Raw genomic sequence first — 19710 nt, forward strand, 5'->3', positions numbered from 1 at the left:
GAATACCTTTTGTAAAGGAACTTTGTTGTCACAATATGCAACTCTTTGTTAAAAGAACCTGTTTTACTTCGATGACCTTTGAACTTACTGAAAAATAAATGGAAGACTTCCCAACGAAGTTTTGCAAATGATAAAACGTTTTGCTTTTCTATTCCTTTATGATATACTGTATAGAGAGAGATATAGATATAGTCAGATATATAGATATAGGTATCTTCAACAAGGATAATTAAATCCTGCATTCTGTATTTGATATTTGTAGGTGTGTAAATCTGTCTAATCTTTAAGATTCTTTGGGGGCTTTTTGCCTTTTATTGACAGATTAACAGTAGTTTGACAGGAAAGGGGGATAGAGATGGGGGAAGACACAGCAAAGGTCATCTGGAACGGGACTCGAACCCACGACACGCTGTCAGGCTGCCTAGGTGCCTGGACCGCTCGGCCGGCCCAAGCCAAGTGTGTATAATCTAATAACAAAACGGACTATGTAGAGGCCTTTATGCTGACATACTTATCCAGAACAACTTAAGTGATTTATCTGTGCGACAGGGAGTCAGCTACAAGGTAACTGACAGTGACAGGCGACAGGTGACTTTCATATTCACAGCTGCAAGAATCAAACATATAAACCTATAAATCTCTTTTACAGTTACAACCTAGTCTGTAACTACAAAGACTTCATACTAGGATACGAATTTGACAAATGGGGTAGGGTTCCCTTTATATAATTAATAAAATATAATATAAATAGTATAATATAACACACAAGATAAAATATAAACAACTCCATTTACTGATAGATTTAACATATTTATCTATAATGATACAATATGCTAACCTGGTCAGGGTAGTCTTTACTTTAAGACTATTTAAATATGATTTCACTGGTGATAGAATGCACATGATACCTATGCCTCTAATTCTATTTACTGATGCCTTATATACATTACATACATTAAGCACAGTGCATGCAGATGGCCAGGTTGGACGTTAAATTGTCTTTTATACTGTATTTTATTATATTAATAATGATCCTATATTTGTGTTACCCAAATACTTCTTCTGTAGTTGTTCTCTAACCCTACCTGTATTTTTGTTTCATCCTTGGTTACTGGGGTGCTGCACTGGACTGTCACCATGCAGGCCCCCATTTCTGTGGTGGCATTGATGAGAATGGTACGCTGTCAACTGCCTGTATTGTATCACAAACCTGTCACAAAACCTCTTTCACAACTTTTTTGCGTTTGAAAAAGTAGCTGGGACTCTGGTATGTCCTGGGAGTTTCTCAGGGTTTAGCAGGCTAGCCAGGCCAGATGGTCTGGCTAAGGGTGCCCCCTCCACCCCCCCATGACAAGAGATCAAACACCGTAGCTAATGTGCTGTGTAACAAGACACACTTCTATTGTTCCTGTGTTGGGGCCAGTGAATGGGTACAGAGTGTGGGAAACAGGAGATACCACACTCACAGAGAAGAGATGGCTGACGGGAACACTGCCACTGTGCTCTGCTCTGCAACAGGTCTGGGATGATGGTAAATTCTTTATGGCAGGAAATCAGACAGCTCAGCCTGTGGGTGGGTGACACACACGCGCGCACACACACACACACACACACACACACACACACACACACACACACACACACACACACACACACACACACACACACACACACACACTTATCAAAGGCCTGGGTCTTAATTGGTACATCTTGGCCAGGCAAATCCTTAATTGGAATTTGTAAATGGCAAAGTTGACACTAAAGTCGTTTAAGTAACCAAATTCCCTGGGCTGGACAAATTAAACCACATATTCAAAATATTCAACACTGTCCTGAAGCCAGCCAGACAGTCCTGGCCCTTCTGCCAATGAGCCAGGACTGTTCACTTGATTTTTCCCAGATGGTCTGAAACATAGAGTTCCTGTTTGTGCTGCAACAAAGGATCAATTAACATTCCCAGTGGAGCACTGTGGGAGCAGCCTGATTTTGTAGCTTATTTACCCTGATGTGTGTGGGGCGACTGGTGGGAAACTAGCAACACAGAGCTACTCATACACAGTGCTCATGGGGCTGTGTGCTGTGTGTGTACGCGCGCGCGTGTGTGTGTGTGGCTAAAACTATGTCGTGCACGGTGCACATGATGTCAGAACCTTGGACATATCCCCTAGCTGTAGACTGGAGAACCACATCGGTTTGAGGAACTCAACAGCCCTAAATTCAGATGAATAGCCATGTGGTGCCAATGCTCTAACGACAAAAGGCCCTCAGCTTTCCCACAGTCGGGGTGTGTGTGGGGGCTGAATTATTGCCAGGGCAATAACGCTCGGTCGCGCTGTGATTTGGGTGGATATAGACCCAAACTTATCACAGATAATACAAAAAATCTGCTTTTTATCTCGTTTTATCAAGCCTAAACAAGACGCTCTATGTTGCCATAACATCGCGCGACCGTCCCTTCAGAGTGTGAGTGTGTGTGTGGCGCGGCTGGCATCGGCGTAGGGTCTGGCCAATCTTCGCCTGTGCGCGTGTGTGCCATCAAAGAGTAGGGGGGGGGGGGGCTCGTTTGTTTGGTCGTGTGACTGGAATGTGGAGGACGCTTTCCCCGAGCGTACGTACCTCCCCATCTCCCTCAGTCTTCTCCTCCTCCTCCTCCTCCTCCACGTGGCGCACGGCACGCATGTGGACGGAACTCGTGCTTTACTGCCGTCTGCCACACTTCCTCAATCTCCTGACAGCAGGTGGTGGCCTCACGCCGCAACGCCACTGACTGTCATATTCAACACAGTTATGTTTGTCTTTTCATTCAGTCTTAACTTCCACACGCACACTGAGACTTCTGGGCAGACTTCATGTGAAGAACGTATTTTCAGTGAGTAGCCTGCCCACACATGCACATTTGACAATTTGTTTGACATATTATATACTTACCGCCGGAAACCGGTATATCCCCGACCCAGAGCGATTCCCCTGCTAGCCATGGTTCATATCACTGTCTGTCTGATAGTGATAGATACTAGGGTGGTCTGACTCTGAGGTTTGGGTCAGACTGGGCAAGTAGAGAGTAGGCTAATGAAAAGCTGTAAATTGTAGGTGAAAATCTAAAAATAGACAGCTTCTGGTAACTGCTAAGAAATAAAACCAATTTTGACAATCTCCATCTAGAATTTTTCTCAAACTTGTGCAGACTGCTGCAGTCAGTGTGCACACATATCACATGTTTTCTTTAACTCAATTACATTTTACACCATCTTTTTCCACAATTTTAGAATAGAATATGTCAAATTGGCACGTTTGACACACACACGTACGCGCGCGCACACACACACACACACACACACACACACACACACACACACACACACACACACACACACACACACCAGAAGAGATTGATGGAATAAAGAAGAAAAATAACTGAGATGTCAGTTCAAAACAAATGTTGTTAGAGTTTAAGTCAAGACAAACAATATGCTAATATAGACACAACTTTGACACCGTCAGATTACACTTTATATTAATTACAAGCAATTCATTACATTAATTGATTTAAAATCTGAATAATGCCCAACAAATCCGAATACACTGCCAACCTTACCAAGATATAAACAGACCACAAGGGATTTATGTGTCACATTAAGCAATAAATAGTGAATATAACGATTATAATGTAATTATATTTACAGTATATCAACAGTCAATTAATTATAAAAGTCTCACGACAAACAGTTAAAACAGGCATCTGTCACGGTTCTGTAGTGTATATCCCAGTAGTCCATGTGCCGGAGTTGAGCAGGAGTCAGCAATCCCAGTGAACAGAACTGCACGTCTATCTATGGGACCATGCTTGGTTGTGGTTGTGGAACCTGTTGAAGGACTGTCCAAGTCAGATTGTCCAGTTTAACTCCAACTACAGAGTCAGCCTCCCTAAACAGCTTGTTCAGTTTGTTGGGTGATGCTGTTTGTCCAGTTAAGGACCAGTTCATAAAATGGACACTTGAAACCATTTGTTGCATTTTATGCTCTGGTTCTTTCATGTGCACCTCCATCATGTGCACCCATGCCAGGTTTCACACCAATGTCATGAGTCATTAATGGCCTTTGATTCTTCCTCCTTTGGAATACCAAATATCAAGTCTAAAGATTAGATTATTAACACATGCAGTGGAAATTAAAATGTTTTGCCTGTCAAACGTATGCAATTAATTTTTATGCCATGCCATCATAACATGTTGGTAAAGTTGAGCTAGGCTAGAACATTATTTAAATCTTGTAACCTGGTGTTTCGAATGATTATTCTTTTACCACCTTGACCCAGTCCCACATTTGGTTCTATTTTCTCCATGGCACTTCTGTTTCTGTTTAACTTTATGAACGTTTAATAATAATAATAATAATAATAATAGTTATGCATTATCTATATACCCAAAGCGCTTCACATTGAAGGGGAAATTCATATCAACAACCAACCACCAATGTGTTGCACCCAACTGGCTGATGGTATGTAACATTATGTACGGTATGTCGTTTTCATAATCTGTGAATCCCAGATATTTGGATGCTTTAAAATGCTTTTAAGAAAAGGGGGAAAAAGTGTTTCTTTGAATAGGCAAGTACAAGATCCAGCTAAATTGCTGTATTGGGGTCAAACATTTGGCCTGATTGCTTTAGATGTTTCCTTAATAGCCGCTGACTCGTGTTTGAAGATTTTAATCGCTTAAGTGTGTCATTATGTATGTTTTTTTTTTTTAATCAACAGCTAACTAATTCCTATTTCAAATGTAATAATGAATATATAATGCTATATGATCTAACCTGTGTTGACCAGATAACATTTTTCATTACCTGTACTAGCTTATCATGAGAAACATCCCTCGCATAGCCTACTGCCCTTTGAGTTATTGATGTGTTGTGTCTCCCATTGTTGTAGTGGACAGCCCACTGGTCTCAGAGTGTGGGAACCCCAGCCTAGACTGTGCCACATGGCTTTGTTATGCTAATCTACCAGTATAAAATGGAGCAGAGCTGCTCCAGTGAGCCCAGATAAACATTGTATTCCAGAAGGAGCTGGTCACTATTTCAAACACAGACATGGCTCCCTGTTCCACCACCTACTCCTCTAACCACCATATCAGACAAGAAAGAGACATCAAAGTGAGTATTCACTATTCAATGGGCTTATAAGTTAATTTTTAATGTTTTGCATCTACTGGTAGGAAATGCATGGATTGTTTAATTTGAGCTTGTTTTTGTTATTACAATCAAACTCCACTCCACAAGATTAAATTATACTACTTCCTACAACTGCAGTGACATTCAGAATTAAAACTACATGCTATTTACATGTATTTACTGTACATAGTCTCTGTGCAAATATATTTACATAGAATATGAATGAAATATAGTCATGTTTCAGTATGTGACGTTTGTATACAAAGTTACCGGTACTACTTAATCCTCTTCACACATAAGGTCACACTTATAAGGTCTGACTCTTCAACAATATATACCAAAACGTACAATCAGTGTGAGGGTGGAAAGGTCAAAGTACGGTAGTACCATGGACGTAATCACAAGCCTAATCGAGTCACTCATTTGTCACCCTCAGTTAAGAAAACCCCTTGTGGAGAAAATGCGACGGGATCGCATCAACAGCTGCATTGAGCAGCTCAAGCTCATCCTGGAGAAAGAGTTCCAGCAGCAGGACCCCAATGCCAAGCTGGAGAAAGCTGACATCCTGGAGATGACTGTGAGCTTCCTGAGGCAGCAGCTGCAATCTGGCCGCCACAGCCAAGGCTACTCCCATTGCTGGAGAGAGTCTCTGAACTTTCTCTCTGTCAGCCCCAAGAGGGAGCCCTCATCCAGCACTCCTCCTCTCCAGGGACTCCAGCAGCAGGAGGCAGAGCAGTTTAATCAGGTCCAGAGAGTCAGCGGTTCCTCCCCAGTCTGCTCCAGCCTCAGCACTACCATCCTCCAGGAGAGCTTCACCAAAGATCCAGTATGGAGGCCTTGGTAGTGATGATGACACTAGTATAACAATAAACCTCGAGAACCTGAGGGGGAAACCTTTCTCCCTCATTGTGTAGGACATTTGCATTCCCTAATCTGCTCTTTTGTTGGTGGGTTAATCTTATTGTCTCATCACATTGATGGACAAATAGCAATATTGAAAGCAAAGGCGTTCACTTTTTCTTTTTGAAGATTGTTTTTGCCTTAATTTTAAATCAGACTGTGGTTTGTGATGTTGATTTTATTTTATTTACCCAAACCATTGTAAAATGATCGCTTACTCCAGTTCTTACTCCAGAGTTAATCTTTGGTCTGCCTGGCCCTGTAATGGTATCTTCAAATACTGTGTTTTTTGAGAATATTTCTCTTCTGTTTTGAATTATCTAAAGCCACATGTTTGTTTACAGATGTTTGCATCTTCTTTTAAAAGAACAAGTGGTGTGTATGTGTGTATGTGTGAGAGAAAGTTATTTTTACAGCATTTCTATGCTTTATTTCTTACTGGATAGGAGAGTTTAGTGAGACAAACAAGGATGGAGAAAGGAGAAAGTCAAGTCAAAAGGAGCATATGGTCTGTGTGTATGTGTGTGTGTGTGTGTGTGTGTATGGCGTTTGCATTTTTATTATGTATTGGTGCTCTTGTTACATTGCTATCACATTTTGGCTCTTAAAACGCATTTGTATGACAATTATCAATAAACGATACAATCATTGAAAAATTTGTTCAATAGCATTTTTCCTTCATGATAAAAGTATTTTGGAGCATTCCAAAATCACTTTCGCATTGTAATATAAACAAACAGTTAAGAGCTCTGGTGGTGTCGTGCTGAGATGCTATAATCCAGTGGTTCCCAAACTGTTGCATGCACCCCTTGTGGTGCGCGAGAACCTTCTATGGGGTGCGCGACATGAAAAGGCTGTGCTAGGTGGTGCTATGGTTTTATTTTATATATATTAACATATGCCATATATGGCAAGTTTATGCAGAATATAGCCTATGCTACATATATAAGCCATATTCAGGTTCATGTATGTGCATATGTGGATAAATTAAATAGGAAATGTATGTCCCTATACTTATGCAATTTATATTTCCATGTGGGGGGTGCGTCAGCTAAGTCAGGAGGTAACAATTGTAGGGATGTTAATAGTTTAATCGATTAATCAGCGTTAAGAAAAAAAAAAAAAAACAACAGTCAAAAATTCAGAGGTTCTATCATTGGGCGGTCTTCTGTGAATGTAATGCTGTCTCCGCACGTGCGTGGCCAATGAATGCACATGTGGGCCGGTTTCGAAACGTGGCTGCTTTTGCATGTGATGTGAGAGGACAAGACAGTGCACTTTTAATTTAATTTTATTCCTCAAAGGTGCCATTGCTGGCCCTGTATCTCAAATATTTGATTAAGGAATATAATATGCCTTCTGTATTCTTTCTGTATATCAGCAAAAGGGAAATTAGATTCTCAGATAAAACATTTAAAAAAAGAAGAAAAAAGAAAAACACTATCAACCAAGCCGGTTAATCGATCGATATGGTTATCAAAACCTATCAATTATTGAATGAATCGATAATTCCCATCCATTCCATTCCATTGTGGTTTTTAGTCAAACAAAACATTACAACAACCACCCTCTGTAGAGCCCTGTGAATAGAGCATCCATACCAGTTTGGCCGTTGTCTCGTCACTTTAAAGCACTATGTAACTTTCCTCTTCTACCCTGGATTTGAACCTGGTTTCCTGTGCAAGTTCTGACATTATTACCATTGATCTAATCATTGACCTGCCTACTTGCTCAGGGGATACAGTACATTGAATCTTGACCACCGTCTAGGTGAGACGTGACCTTTGTCAATGTCTAAATAGAAGAACAGAGAGGTCAAAATACGACCACCCCAATTGTATATTTTATATTGTATTAACAAACTCTACTATACAGATTAAGGCATTCACTTCTAGTCATTTTTACTAGTTGACTAGTTGCCTAGTTTACTAGTCGACTTGTTTAACTACCTATTATGTTTATTATAGTTTTTTGGGGGAAATAAATATTTGTACATTTCAAAACTGTGTACATTGGTGACTATAACTATATAATAATCTACCTTGAGGCAACAAAAAAAACATTTTTTTCCCCTTCTTATCAACTAGTCAACTAGTACCAACAAGGTCGACTAGTGGATTTACTAGTCGACTACTTAATGCCCTAATACAGATTGGACGAATTTTCATTTTATTCAATTAAAAAAAGTGACATAGGGCCACTTTAACAATGGTGACCACATGATGTGATCAACTCAGGTCCTCGCTTATGTGAACCCAGCCTTCACGCTTCTACACAAACAGAAAATGCCATCAAAGCCCAAGACCGCTATGCCTGGGCTCAGGTCTGTATTTTATTATGGTCAACCAATCCAGGTCGGTTCAGATTCTATTGTCTCCAGCCCTGGGAGAAGACCAGTGCTGAACAGGAAAGGAAAGCATGAAGTGCTGCCAGATGATTAGGCTGAACTGGTATTACTGCAGCACAAAATAATGCATGTGTGCCATGCTGCTGGCTGGCTAGTTCAGTGACTAGCCAATCTATACCTCTATGGGATCAAAGGTGTGCAGCACACACCATGCATGATATTGGATTCCTTCTTCATCAAGGACTGTTTTTGCAAAGTGTACAAATTGAAAATGGAAAACGTAGCCTGTTAAAAGGCCAGAACTCTGAGCGTTATTTGTGCCAAGTTAGTGGCAGTTGGTCAAATGGTGTGCTGTGGGAATGCACACACCAAAATCGACAGCTTTCCAATTATAGTAGTGAGATGAGATTCTTTGGCAAGGCCCTGTTTCCATTTTTGTTGAGTGACATCACACAACACCTTTTGTGTTTTCTTTATTAGTGTGATTTATTGTGATGATAGTTAAAATATAATAATAATTATTATTATTTGACATTTGTGGATGTGAAAAACAAGCTATATACCAAAACAGAACATTTACTGCTTATGTTACAGGTTTATTTTTCTGTGTTGTGAATTACATTGTCCTACAATAATAGGCAATCACATTTGGGAAGACTGTACAAAGTGCACAACACACACAAGTGGGAATCAATCAGCTGTTGCTGCAAACACCACCTGTCCTTGACATTCAATTACTTGAAGCCTTTATGAAAGGCAAATCATAATAGACTGAGATATTATTACATAGTCAATAGCTTCAAAACATTGTACATAGTTCTCATTTAAATACTCAATACCCAATAATAAAGATAGCCAATTTGAGGACTGGGTCAGGACTGGAGTATGTAGTCATCAAACACTACTAAACAAAAGTTTGGAATACGTTTTGTTTGGATAATAACCCAATACATGTCCATCAATATGATGAATCAATATACCTTGACACTCAGTGACTGAGCAGAATGGAAAATGCATATTTCCTACTCAGTGAGGGAGAAAGTTTCCCCTCAGGTTCTGATGGTGTCTCAGTCTGTTGTTATAGTGTCACTACCAAGGCCTCCAGACCGGATCTTTGTTGTTGTTCTCCTGGATGGTGGTAGTTCTGAGGCTGGAGGAACCGCTGGCTCTCTGGGCCTGATGAAAGTGCTCCTCCTGGTGCTGGAGTCCTTGGAGAGGAGCAGTGCTGTGGGAGGACTCCCTCTTGGGGCTGACAGAGAGGCACTGAGAGTAACCTTGGCGGCCAGACTGCAGCTGCTGCCTCAGGATGCTCACAGTCATCTCCAGGATGTCAGCTTTCTCCAGCTTGGTGTTGGGGTCCTGCTGCTGGAACTCTCTCCCCAGGATGAGCTTGAGCTGCTCAATGCAGCTGTTGATGCGATCCCGTCGCATTTTCTCCACAAAGGGTTTTCTTACCTGAGGGTGCAAAGACGAGTTTGTCAGGAATTTGAAGCAGCAAATTCCAAATAATGAAAATGAGTACCTAGAAAAGTGCTATATAAATTGTATGTATTTTTATTATTAGTATTATTACAAGACCATTCAATACTCACTTTGATGTCTCTTTCAGGTAAGCTGATATGGTGAATCGAGGAATAGGTGGTGGAACAGGGAGCCATGTCCGTGTGGAAATAGTGATCAGCTCCTCTGGCTTCACTGGAGCAGCCCTGCTCCATTTTATACTGGTAGATTAGCATAACAAAGCCATGTGGCACAGTCTAGGCTGGGGTTCCCACACTCTGAGACCAGTGGGCCGCCCACCACGACGGGTGGGAGACATGTCAATAACTCAGAGGGCAGTAGGCTATATGGGAGGGATGAGAGATGCAACAGGTAATGAACATGTTATCTGCCTGATCATCGTCAATCATGATATGCTCAGTTTGAAATGAGAATGAAATTAGTCCTTGATATGAATCAAGCAGATGGGACACACTTACATGGAAAGTATCCTTGAGGAGGGTGGGGTGGGGGTGAGCTATTAAAGAGAGCTCAGCTGGGTCAAATGACTGAAGGTTTGTATCTGCAGGGTGGCCAGTATAGATAACTGTTTAAGATATATTGATTAGACCAGTAATAATATAATCTCTGTAATTGAACTCATATGCCTTATCTCTCCCACTCCAGCAAAGACCAAGGGAATAACCAAGGTATTATTACATTTTTGCAATAATGTTCTCTAGCTGCCTTTGTGGACAGAATACACAGAACTGTTGCATACTACACAATATCCTGGTTGTTAGTTTAATAGTTAAAGGTAGTGAAAGTGATATTTTTAAACCTCTATATTCAGATAATTTAATTCAGATAACCATTGTTCAATACCAAGGGTGTCCCTGTCTCTTCAGCCCTATAATAAACAGAAAATGCATTTTCAGGTGGTTTGCCAATGTTGTCGATACAGGAGAGTGAACCCATTTATCAGCCTCAATTTTATTGTTTCAGTTTAAAAATGGTCTGCTCCTTTCTTTGTTTCATCACTTCCAATGTATCATGTACAGTAATCTGTATGATGTATCTCTCCTGATTGAATAAACCCAGGCACCAGACCTGAAAATGCATTTTCTGTTTACTAAAGACCTACGGAGACAGGGATAACTTCACAAAACAAACTTATTTTTTTAAACAAACAAAACAAAATCACTTACTGCACCTGAACATCCAGGTTTTCACTGTGTGCATGGTTCACTATGCGCTATCTACTGAGTACTGAGTATCTCAATGCTGTGATGCCGGAATAAATAAAAATAACAGCAACCCTCCCCGCTAGACCCCGTGAAAAAAACACTGAGAGATGGTACATTTTCTGTATAATGGCGACTGCATGTGAAAATGTGCACACAACCACCTATAGTAAATATTAAGTTGAAAGTGTTCAAAACAAGCCTTTTTTATCCAGATACACAGTAGAATCGAGTGTTAATTTATAAATTTGTAACTCAGAGCTGATGGACCCAATATAACCACTTTAACCAAATTTTGGAAAATCTTACATTTTACATTGTTCTTGTGGCTGAAGGGAAATAAAACTCGGCCATGCAGCCTCTTCACCAATGGCACGCTTCTATTGTCCACTGAGAGGATTAGGCTGGGAGTGGACAGGGAGACTGTGGGAAAGCCAAGCACGGCCTCTACTCACACATCTCATGGTCAATAAGGCTGACCTCTTGGCCACAAAAGACCCTTTCATCCCTGCGCCCACAGACAACAGACCACAGCAAGACACAAGTTTGTGTGTGTGTGTGTGTGTGTGTGTGTGTGTGTGTGTGGGTCATACACAAGCAAGTGTGACCAATTGGGTATTTATATGATATGTCATGCAGTAATAGTGAACAAGACCATTTTCTGGGGTGGTGTTTGTGACCACCATCTGTTTGTTACTTAATCTTTATACATGTCATATCATGTTTTACAGGCCAGCCCTAAATTGAAATGTACGCACCAGCACATCCCCCCCTCCCCATATCTAGTCATTAATGTCTTAAATCTTATTTTCTGTCATTGGGATGATGTAATGTATCTTGCTTCCTAAATCACACATTTTCTAAAATGTGATTATCTTTGTACTAATGAAGTGATCTGTCTCACCTAACTCACTGGCTTTCTTTCAGTCGATCTAATTGTAATTTAGAATATTTCAATAACCGCACCCATATTAGTGACTTTTACCACATGAATCTATATTCTGGGGATGACCATTAGGTGAAAATAGCCGAGCTGGAGACAGACGAGGAGAGAGAGGCGGGGAGTGACATACAGCAAAGTTAATCGGAAAAGGGACTGCATTGCAGGTTTCATTAGAGGAGCCTATAGGTGCCAGGACCGCTCGGTCGGACCGGGCCAAGACAGATAGATATATTTATGATGGACATAAGTGTTGACCGTCCGTGGTCCTGAGACTAACGGTGGCGACTGGCGAGTGATGGTTCAGCTCAGAGAAAATGATGACACCAGGCAGTTAACACACGATTGCTTCTTCTGAAGTTTATTACACACAGAGAATACAGTACTGGACACATGCCCGTGCCCAGAAGATATGATACATGGAAAAGAACAAAATGAGTCGGAATAGAACATGCATCTCATAGCATTGTGCATAGACGTCAGTCTATCTGATGATGGTTAAGGCATTTAGTGTATGTATGCTTACACAGATGAGAGGGATTCAACACATGCATGTACTGGGTCAAACAGATAAAGATCATTCTAATCATAACTATCATAACATCTACCAGTATTATTAATACACTATGCCATAAGCATACACACTCCTTTTTTTCATAAAATCTGTATTTCTAAAAAAAGGGCATCATTGTTTGTTCATGGTGTACATTTGAATGCAGTTTTGAAAATGGGCAGTTGTGTTCATTTGTGGCCTTAGAATAATAATGTAAACCTTGGGCAGAAAGTAGCCAGCGAAAACACCTAGAACGCTGGACAGAATAGCAAGTACGTGCATGGCCATGGTGAACTCGCCTCTGCTGATGAGGTAGAGGGTGAAGAAACTAATCCAGGAAATCATGTAGACCATGAGGCTGAAAGTGACACACTTGGCCTCGTTGTAATTGGCCGGCAGGTCTTTACCCATGTAGCTAAACGCGAAGCAGAGGACGCTGAGCAGTGACACATAGGCCAACTCCAGGCCTGCTCCAGGAGAGAGGGTGTTGCTGCATTCCAGCACAATGCTGTCGGAGTAGAAGGCCAGATCCTGGGAGGGATGAGGCGGGTCGAGAGCCACGCGGAAAACGGAGATCAGCAGGATGGTGGCAGACACCAGGAGGATTGTAAACTCGGGACCGTGGTTCTTGGCCCAGATGTCGTATGCTTGTGGCAGTTTGGACTTGAGCTTGAAGATGCAGACAATTTGGAAAGCTCGCACAGTCACGCAGGCCAAGCACGCACTGAAGCTGAAGACAAACAGGGGCTGCTTGAGGATACAGGCCACCCGAGACGGTCGGCCAAAGTGGCACAAGGCACTGACAGCTGCGGCCGTTAAGGAGGCCAACATCAGGAGGCAGGTGCGCCCACCGGCAGACTTGACCACAGGGGTTCCCAGGTTGAACAGGAAGATGAGCGCAGAGCCAGAGGTCAGGAAGACAGAGAAGACCAGGAGGATGAGAATGGGGATAGAAAGTGGGGCGTCCCAGGCCAAATAGAGGACGGTCCTGTTCAAACAATGCTCGCTCAGTGGGGGAGCCCACTGCTGTGAGGGACATGGCTGGCAGGAAGTTGATCCTGAGGAGTGAGGAGAAGGAGTAGAGGGGATGGGGGTAATATGGATACAATGAGATGAGACCATTTTAAACTAAAAGTGTGGTTGCAATTTCCCTCGAGTAGCTTGCTAAAGTACATGATGATTATGATGATGATGATGATGTATTGACCCACATGAGATCACAGGTAATCAGATATAGTTTAAATAAAGTGTAGAGACTGGATTGTGGTGGGGTTTTCTGCATGACGGTGTTTGAACTGAGCATTTTATGGTCCATTACAACTGAGAAGAAACCAGTAATTTTATGGAATCATATAATGTATCCCTTTCTTGAGTTTACACAATAAGAACAGTTGCAGCCACTTAATCAGGGGCCTCCTCCTTCAGCATAGAACATACAATATGAACACTGTTCTAGACCCCCTACACCCCCTGTTGGTTAATCTTGCACACTACAGTTGAAAATACTGTGGTCTTGTTGCATCTTTGTTATCAGACCTGGGCTGGACAGCAGTTTGTTTGCCCCTGAATGAGGGACACCATTTACAAAACAGACTGCATATATTTCCCTGCTTATTTTTTAACCCACCATTATGGCAGGATATTCTCTTCAGACAGTTTTAACCATTAGCCAAGCATTCTGTAATATATGCCGTTTTACCACTTTTGTTGAGAAATGTGGCAGCAGGACAGGCCAGACAGTCAAAGCAGCATTTATGCTGTCCTGTCTGCAGCTTCCTATGGCCGTGAGGACACTCGGAGGAGCAGATGGATAGAGGCACCTGTGGAGAACAGTACACAAAGTGCTGGGAAAGATTACTTTCAAAACGGAAACCTAGCCAGCCTGCATGTATTATAAGACTATATACTCTAGCGTTATAATACGTATATCGTAAACCAATTAACTGTAGAAAAAACAGAGAAAGAGAGAAACAGTTAAGCCTGATTTAATTAACTTCATCACATAACTGTGTCGTTCTCCAATAAATACAAGGCTGGTTAGTTTGTACTTGTAGACACTGTACTTACTGATCTTGAGGGTCCAGTGCCTGGCCATTCAATCTGAGCAGTGTCCACAGTGAGATGAACAGTGGGGTCTCGTGTGAACGAGCCCACAACTCTGAGAAACCAGTCTGTCCCATTCCAAATCCATGTCACAATGTCATATCCTGCGGGTGGATCTCCATTCTCATCAAAGTACACAGATGTGTTCCCGAGAGAGAATTTCACCCGCTTAAGCCATGTCAGAAGCTGAAGGGAAGGAAAATGGAAAAATGTCTCTAATCTGGTGTGTGTGTGTGTGTGTGTGTGTGTGTGTGTGCGTGTGTGTGTGTGTGTGTGTGTGTGTGTGTGTGTGTGTGTGTGTGTACACACACACACACACACACACACACACACACACACACACACACACACACACACACACACACCAGATTAGAGACAAACGGAAAGATAAGGAGGGACTTGGAAGCAAAAGGAATGCCCATAGCATATGTAGGCTACCCATCATAGGGATGGATGCAGTGGAATTAGGAGTCCTAATTGGCGGAGACCAATATTGGAAAATGGTCACGGGAAAAATGGAGAGACTGAATGAAGGACTAGTTGCACTGCATGGAAAGTGTATTTGGATGGCTGGTCCAAGGAGAATTAAGTCACCACGCTAAATATCATAACTGATCGTTGTGGACATTGAAGTGATGCACTGGCCTCTGTAAAATCTGATTCCTCCCCCCCCCCCTCCTTTTTCCCCCTCACTGTATATGTATCTTTTCGTATGTACCCTTTTTGCTTATATATGATGAATTCCTGTTCTGTTCTTTAACTACATAGAAGTGTCTATTTGTATGTCTCTATATGTTTTGATGAATTGAACAATGTGGACCCTGTTGTAAACAAGTGTAATGCTTAATTGGGTCGTCCACTCACAGTTAACAGTCTCTGTATTGAGTTTGTGCTTGAAATGTACTGTAATTCTACAAACTGTTAATAAATATTTCAATCAATCAATCAAAGCGTCGGAGAGGAACAGGCACTGTCAGATCTGTTACGTAACTTTTGGGGAATCCGTGCATATCCCAAGCCGTGCATATCCACGGAGCCGTGCATGACTACTATAGGCTGAGGAAGAAATGCCACTTGACAGTTTTCAAATCAGCCTCATGGTGGCGCTACAACAGTCCAAGTTGCGCCTCACACACAGTCCAAGTGTGCGTGCACTCACACAATGCAACTAGGTGCTGTTACACGGGGTGACCTCTCCACCACAGTAGGTTTAATATATGTTTTTACCTTTCTCTCTCTCCAGCCTCTAGGCCACCATGGCAATATAAAATTTCTCCCCTACATACGTTTTGTCCATCGCTTTCTTTAATAGTATACAGGTATTCTCATTTCAATGTTCAGGGCCTGAACTGTAATATTTGACATTCAACCTCTTACCTGCCAGGGTTGTATTATTCTTTTGTTGCATTCTCCTGAATCACAGCCTAGTGCCTGATGCAAAGCATGGGCCACAGCATACACTGCTTTATAAACATTGAAAGAAGATGTGATATCATACTTCTCCAAAGAGAAGTCTTGTCCTGCAAGACTGTAAAGATTTGTGTTCTTTAGGCAATCAGTGCCTAGGGACGGAGTACCATTTAAGAGTTCCTGAGTGTTGTTTCGCTGTCCAGAACCTGTCTTGATCTCAAACTCCTTAAAACCAGACATGGCAGCATCTTTAATGGACACACCTATGACAGTGCCAATAGTGTGGATTCCAGGTATGCCTGACACAAGAGATGCAACAGACCAATCCTCCGTTCCAATCCACACCTTTCCTGTCACATTCCGGTCAACCACATACGGGAAGAACTTGCTGAGTTTGGTCTTGCTTGAGAAGACGACAATGGTGTTGACTTTGGTCTTCAGTATGCCCTTGACAATGTTCTTCATTGTCATGACTGTGTCATCAGTGTGTGCGGGAATGACCGCTTGGTATGCAATGCAAATGCCGCGATGTGGGGCTAGCTCGGACAGACTCTGCATGCCCTGGAGGCCATATGAGTTGTCGCTGCCGAGGAGAGCGATCCATGTCCACTTGAAGTAAACCAGAAGCTCGATCATGGCTGCAACCTGGTTCTTGTCACTGGGAATCGTGCGGAGAAATGCTGGGTAGAGGTACTTGTTACTCAGCATCTCGTTACTTGCTTCATACGATATCTGTAAGGGAGAACAACAATGGTATAATTACTTTTGGATGCTGTTTTTAATATTGTTTTTAATACTGAAACATTGCAACATAATTTTGTTCTGCTATGCATCCCTGATGTCAAATAAAAGGAACTTGAACTTTTAAATATTTCAATATTTTGTTTGCTTACAATACAAGTTCATGTTTACATTACATTTTTGTTGTTGCAGGTCAGGTTAAAATGTACCTGTGGTACTAGATAGGTCCCAAGTAATGCAGCTGGGGTGAAGGATTTGCTGCTGCTATCTGGGCCAATCACAGCCACTGCCTTTTGCTTTGAGTATGAACTTGAGTCTGGGTTGATTCTGTTTGTAGAGGGACTCTGGTACTGTTGCTCCAGCAGGTCCAGTGTGGCCAGGATACTGGCCGGCACTGAGCAGATATCATAGACTTGATAGCCTAACTTCACTCCGGGTAATAGAGGTGGGTGTCTCGTGCCGTTGTTGATTTCTTCCACAGCAAATCTGAGAGCTTGCATCATGTGATAGCCATGTTTGTTGGATCTACCCCTAGAGAACAGAACAATATCGACTTAGCCTGTGAAGAAAAGCCCCATGCTCCAAACACTCCACGGTCTCCCCCTCTTTTTATTGGACAGTCAACTCTACAGTACTTAATCAGGTGAATTCATTCCATTCAGGAAAATGTTTTCTTATTCTCCTGAATATAATTAATTCACCTAACAGGAACCCAATACAAATAAATAACATATCCATAGGGCAGACAACGTGAGATACATTTGAGAAAACTGAGGTTAACTCACTTATTGCAGTCTCCCAAGGCAGGCAAACCATTGTCAGGTGAATCTGTGTAATGGAGGGGAAAGAGGCCAGTGATGGAAAAGTTACCCAGTAGCTGAAGTCCATTTCCCCGGGAGATGTAGTCTGGTTTCCTCACAGCCAGTGCCAGTGTCAGCCAACCTAGTGAAAGAAACACAATACTATACATACCGGAATCCATCCTTCCCTATCCACACCTCAGACACAATAGCATAGAACACTTCACTCTTTTTATTTAGTTTTTTGGTAGGGTGGTGGATTAAGAGTTTCTATGAGGGAGGGGGCAGCAGGGAAAGAGTGAAATGTGGCCACACACATTTTGCATCTTTCCTCAGAGTGTCATTCGAGCAAAGCATATTTGCGTGTAGGTATTTTGTTTTTTGACCATAGAGTTTCCCTCCCATTAAAATTAGATGCACAAATGTAATTACCCATGAACAAGGGTATCCGTGAACAAGGGATAGACCGGTGTTTTTTCATCAATCTCAGATAAGTGACATGTAACAGTAAGCTAGAACAAACATCATCCTGTGGCACAGTTGTACATATAGGCTTTCCATTATTCCTAAGGTTGCCGGTTAAATTCTTCTTGAGTGAATGCTTTCCAGCAACTCAACCGGTCTGTAATAATTTGTTATTTGGTTGATAAGCAGCCGTACATATGTACATAATATTTAATGGGAAGAAAGCAATTTATAGTGTGTTCATATATTTAATTAACTAAAAAGTAACAAATGTTGTTGAGATAGGACAATTAAGAGAGACAGAAAAGCGAGGGAAGAGATAACCCAGGGGCCGGGCTCATGCTATATTTTTCTGTTTGGTCGGGTATGTTTGATATTCAATGATAACGCTGAGGATGCCCTTTACCTTTATCTGATTCCCGGTCTAATCTATGCAACTGACATCACGGTCCTCAACCACTCTGTGTGGGCACTTGCTTGCAGCAACTCTTGACTCACTTGGGCATGCCTCACAGGTTTCAAGTCTGCTTTTGTCATACCTGCCTCATTGTTTTCAATGTTTTAGCCTTGTTTTCAATCTTTTGTCACTCTCTATATGCTCTGAATGTCAGTGGGAATGTGCAGCCTGATCTAGGCTGTTATGGTCAGTGTACTGAGCAAATGGCTCTCCCAAAAAGAACTGTACCGATGTTTACTACTTTTATAAAAGTGGATAAATGTTGTACTTCTTCTGCCATTGGTGTTTGTTAACCTATAGTTACCATTTCATAATTTCCCAAAACAGTAAATACGAAGTAAACAGAGGATGTGCTGGTGCTGGTTTCCTACCTACTGTGTAAATTTGCATTTTGGGTGATATTTGTTACCAAATGTGTAAACACACCTGCTCTGCTGACACACTATTTGCCTTACCTTTGTCTAAGGCCACTCAGACCCATTGTTTTGACAGCAATATTATGCATTTTATCAACCACAGTATTATGGAGTCAAATGGCCAGGTAAAGAGAGGCCAGAAGAGTTGCATGCCTGGTGTAGCATTTCCATGTTTGTAAAAACATGAAGATTTCAGTGAAAAATATTTGCATTGCTCTGGGTTTCTCTGAACCACAGGGCTAAAGCCTATGTGTACTTATACGTACGTTTGACAAAAACAACTTCAATAAATAAAATGATACTTTATGTAGGCCTATAATAAATGTAATTAAATGAAACTCTTAGCCTATAATCAATCGAACCATGATCCATGCAGATCAGTGTATGACAACCTATTTGGACATTGTTAAATGTAGGCCTATGTTAAGATCTATTTTTTGTTGATAATTATGTAAAATATTTAGCATGTTGGAGAACAAGTTTCACGTCTCAAAGATTATTTTACTTTCAGTACTTACTATGCTGAAATTAACTACTGGTAATATAGTTATTTAAAGAAAAGATTTAGGCCTATAGTCAAATGTAATTCCAATATAATACATGAAACCAATGCATAATGATAAATTATTTAAATTTCAGTGTACTAGGCTACTGTACTATTGAAACTGCATATAATAAATAAAACA

General features: G+C 41.5%; 3 protein-coding genes across 3 annotated transcripts in view; 2 read left to right on the plus strand and 1 right to left on the minus strand.

The window, feature by feature from the left end:
- Window positions 1–10, plus strand: part of LOC308315212 (transcription factor HES-5-like) — a gene marked incomplete at its 5' end in the record, with an annotated part of 1396 nt that extends 1386 nt beyond the window's left edge. The window contains 1 exon segment of the mRNA XM_080763081.1: window positions 1–10. This exon segment is cut by the window's left edge and continues 1009 nt beyond it.
- A 5002-nt stretch (window positions 11–5012) lies between these two features.
- Window positions 5013–6701, plus strand: LOC308315213 (transcription factor HES-5-like). The gene is made up of 2 exons (XM_080763082.1): window positions 5013–5151; window positions 5606–6701. The coding sequence occupies exons 1-2, from the start codon at window positions 5089–5091 to the stop codon at window positions 6011–6013; spliced, it is 471 nt and encodes a 156-aa protein (XP_080619208.1). The 5' UTR covers window positions 5013–5088; the 3' UTR covers window positions 6014–6701.
- Window positions 6702–12692: 5991 nt separating this feature from the next.
- tas1r1 (taste receptor, type 1, member 1) lies at window positions 12693–18688 on the minus strand (the record flags this gene model as incomplete). Its single annotated transcript, XM_080762847.1, has 7 exons — window positions 12693–13690; window positions 14332–14452; window positions 14700–14921; window positions 16113–16877; window positions 17096–17417; window positions 17859–17956; window positions 18650–18688. 7 exons carry the CDS (start codon window positions 18686–18688, stop codon window positions 12765–12767), a joined length of 2493 nt encoding a protein of 830 aa, XP_080618973.1. The 3' UTR covers window positions 12693–12764.
- Window positions 18689–19710: the final 1022 nt, after the last annotated feature.

Source organism: Protomyctophum bolini (genome assembly GCF_963924005.1).
Source record: "Protomyctophum bolini genome assembly, chromosome: 5".
Taxonomy (NCBI): Eukaryota; Metazoa; Chordata; class Actinopteri; order Myctophiformes; family Myctophidae; genus Protomyctophum; species Protomyctophum bolini.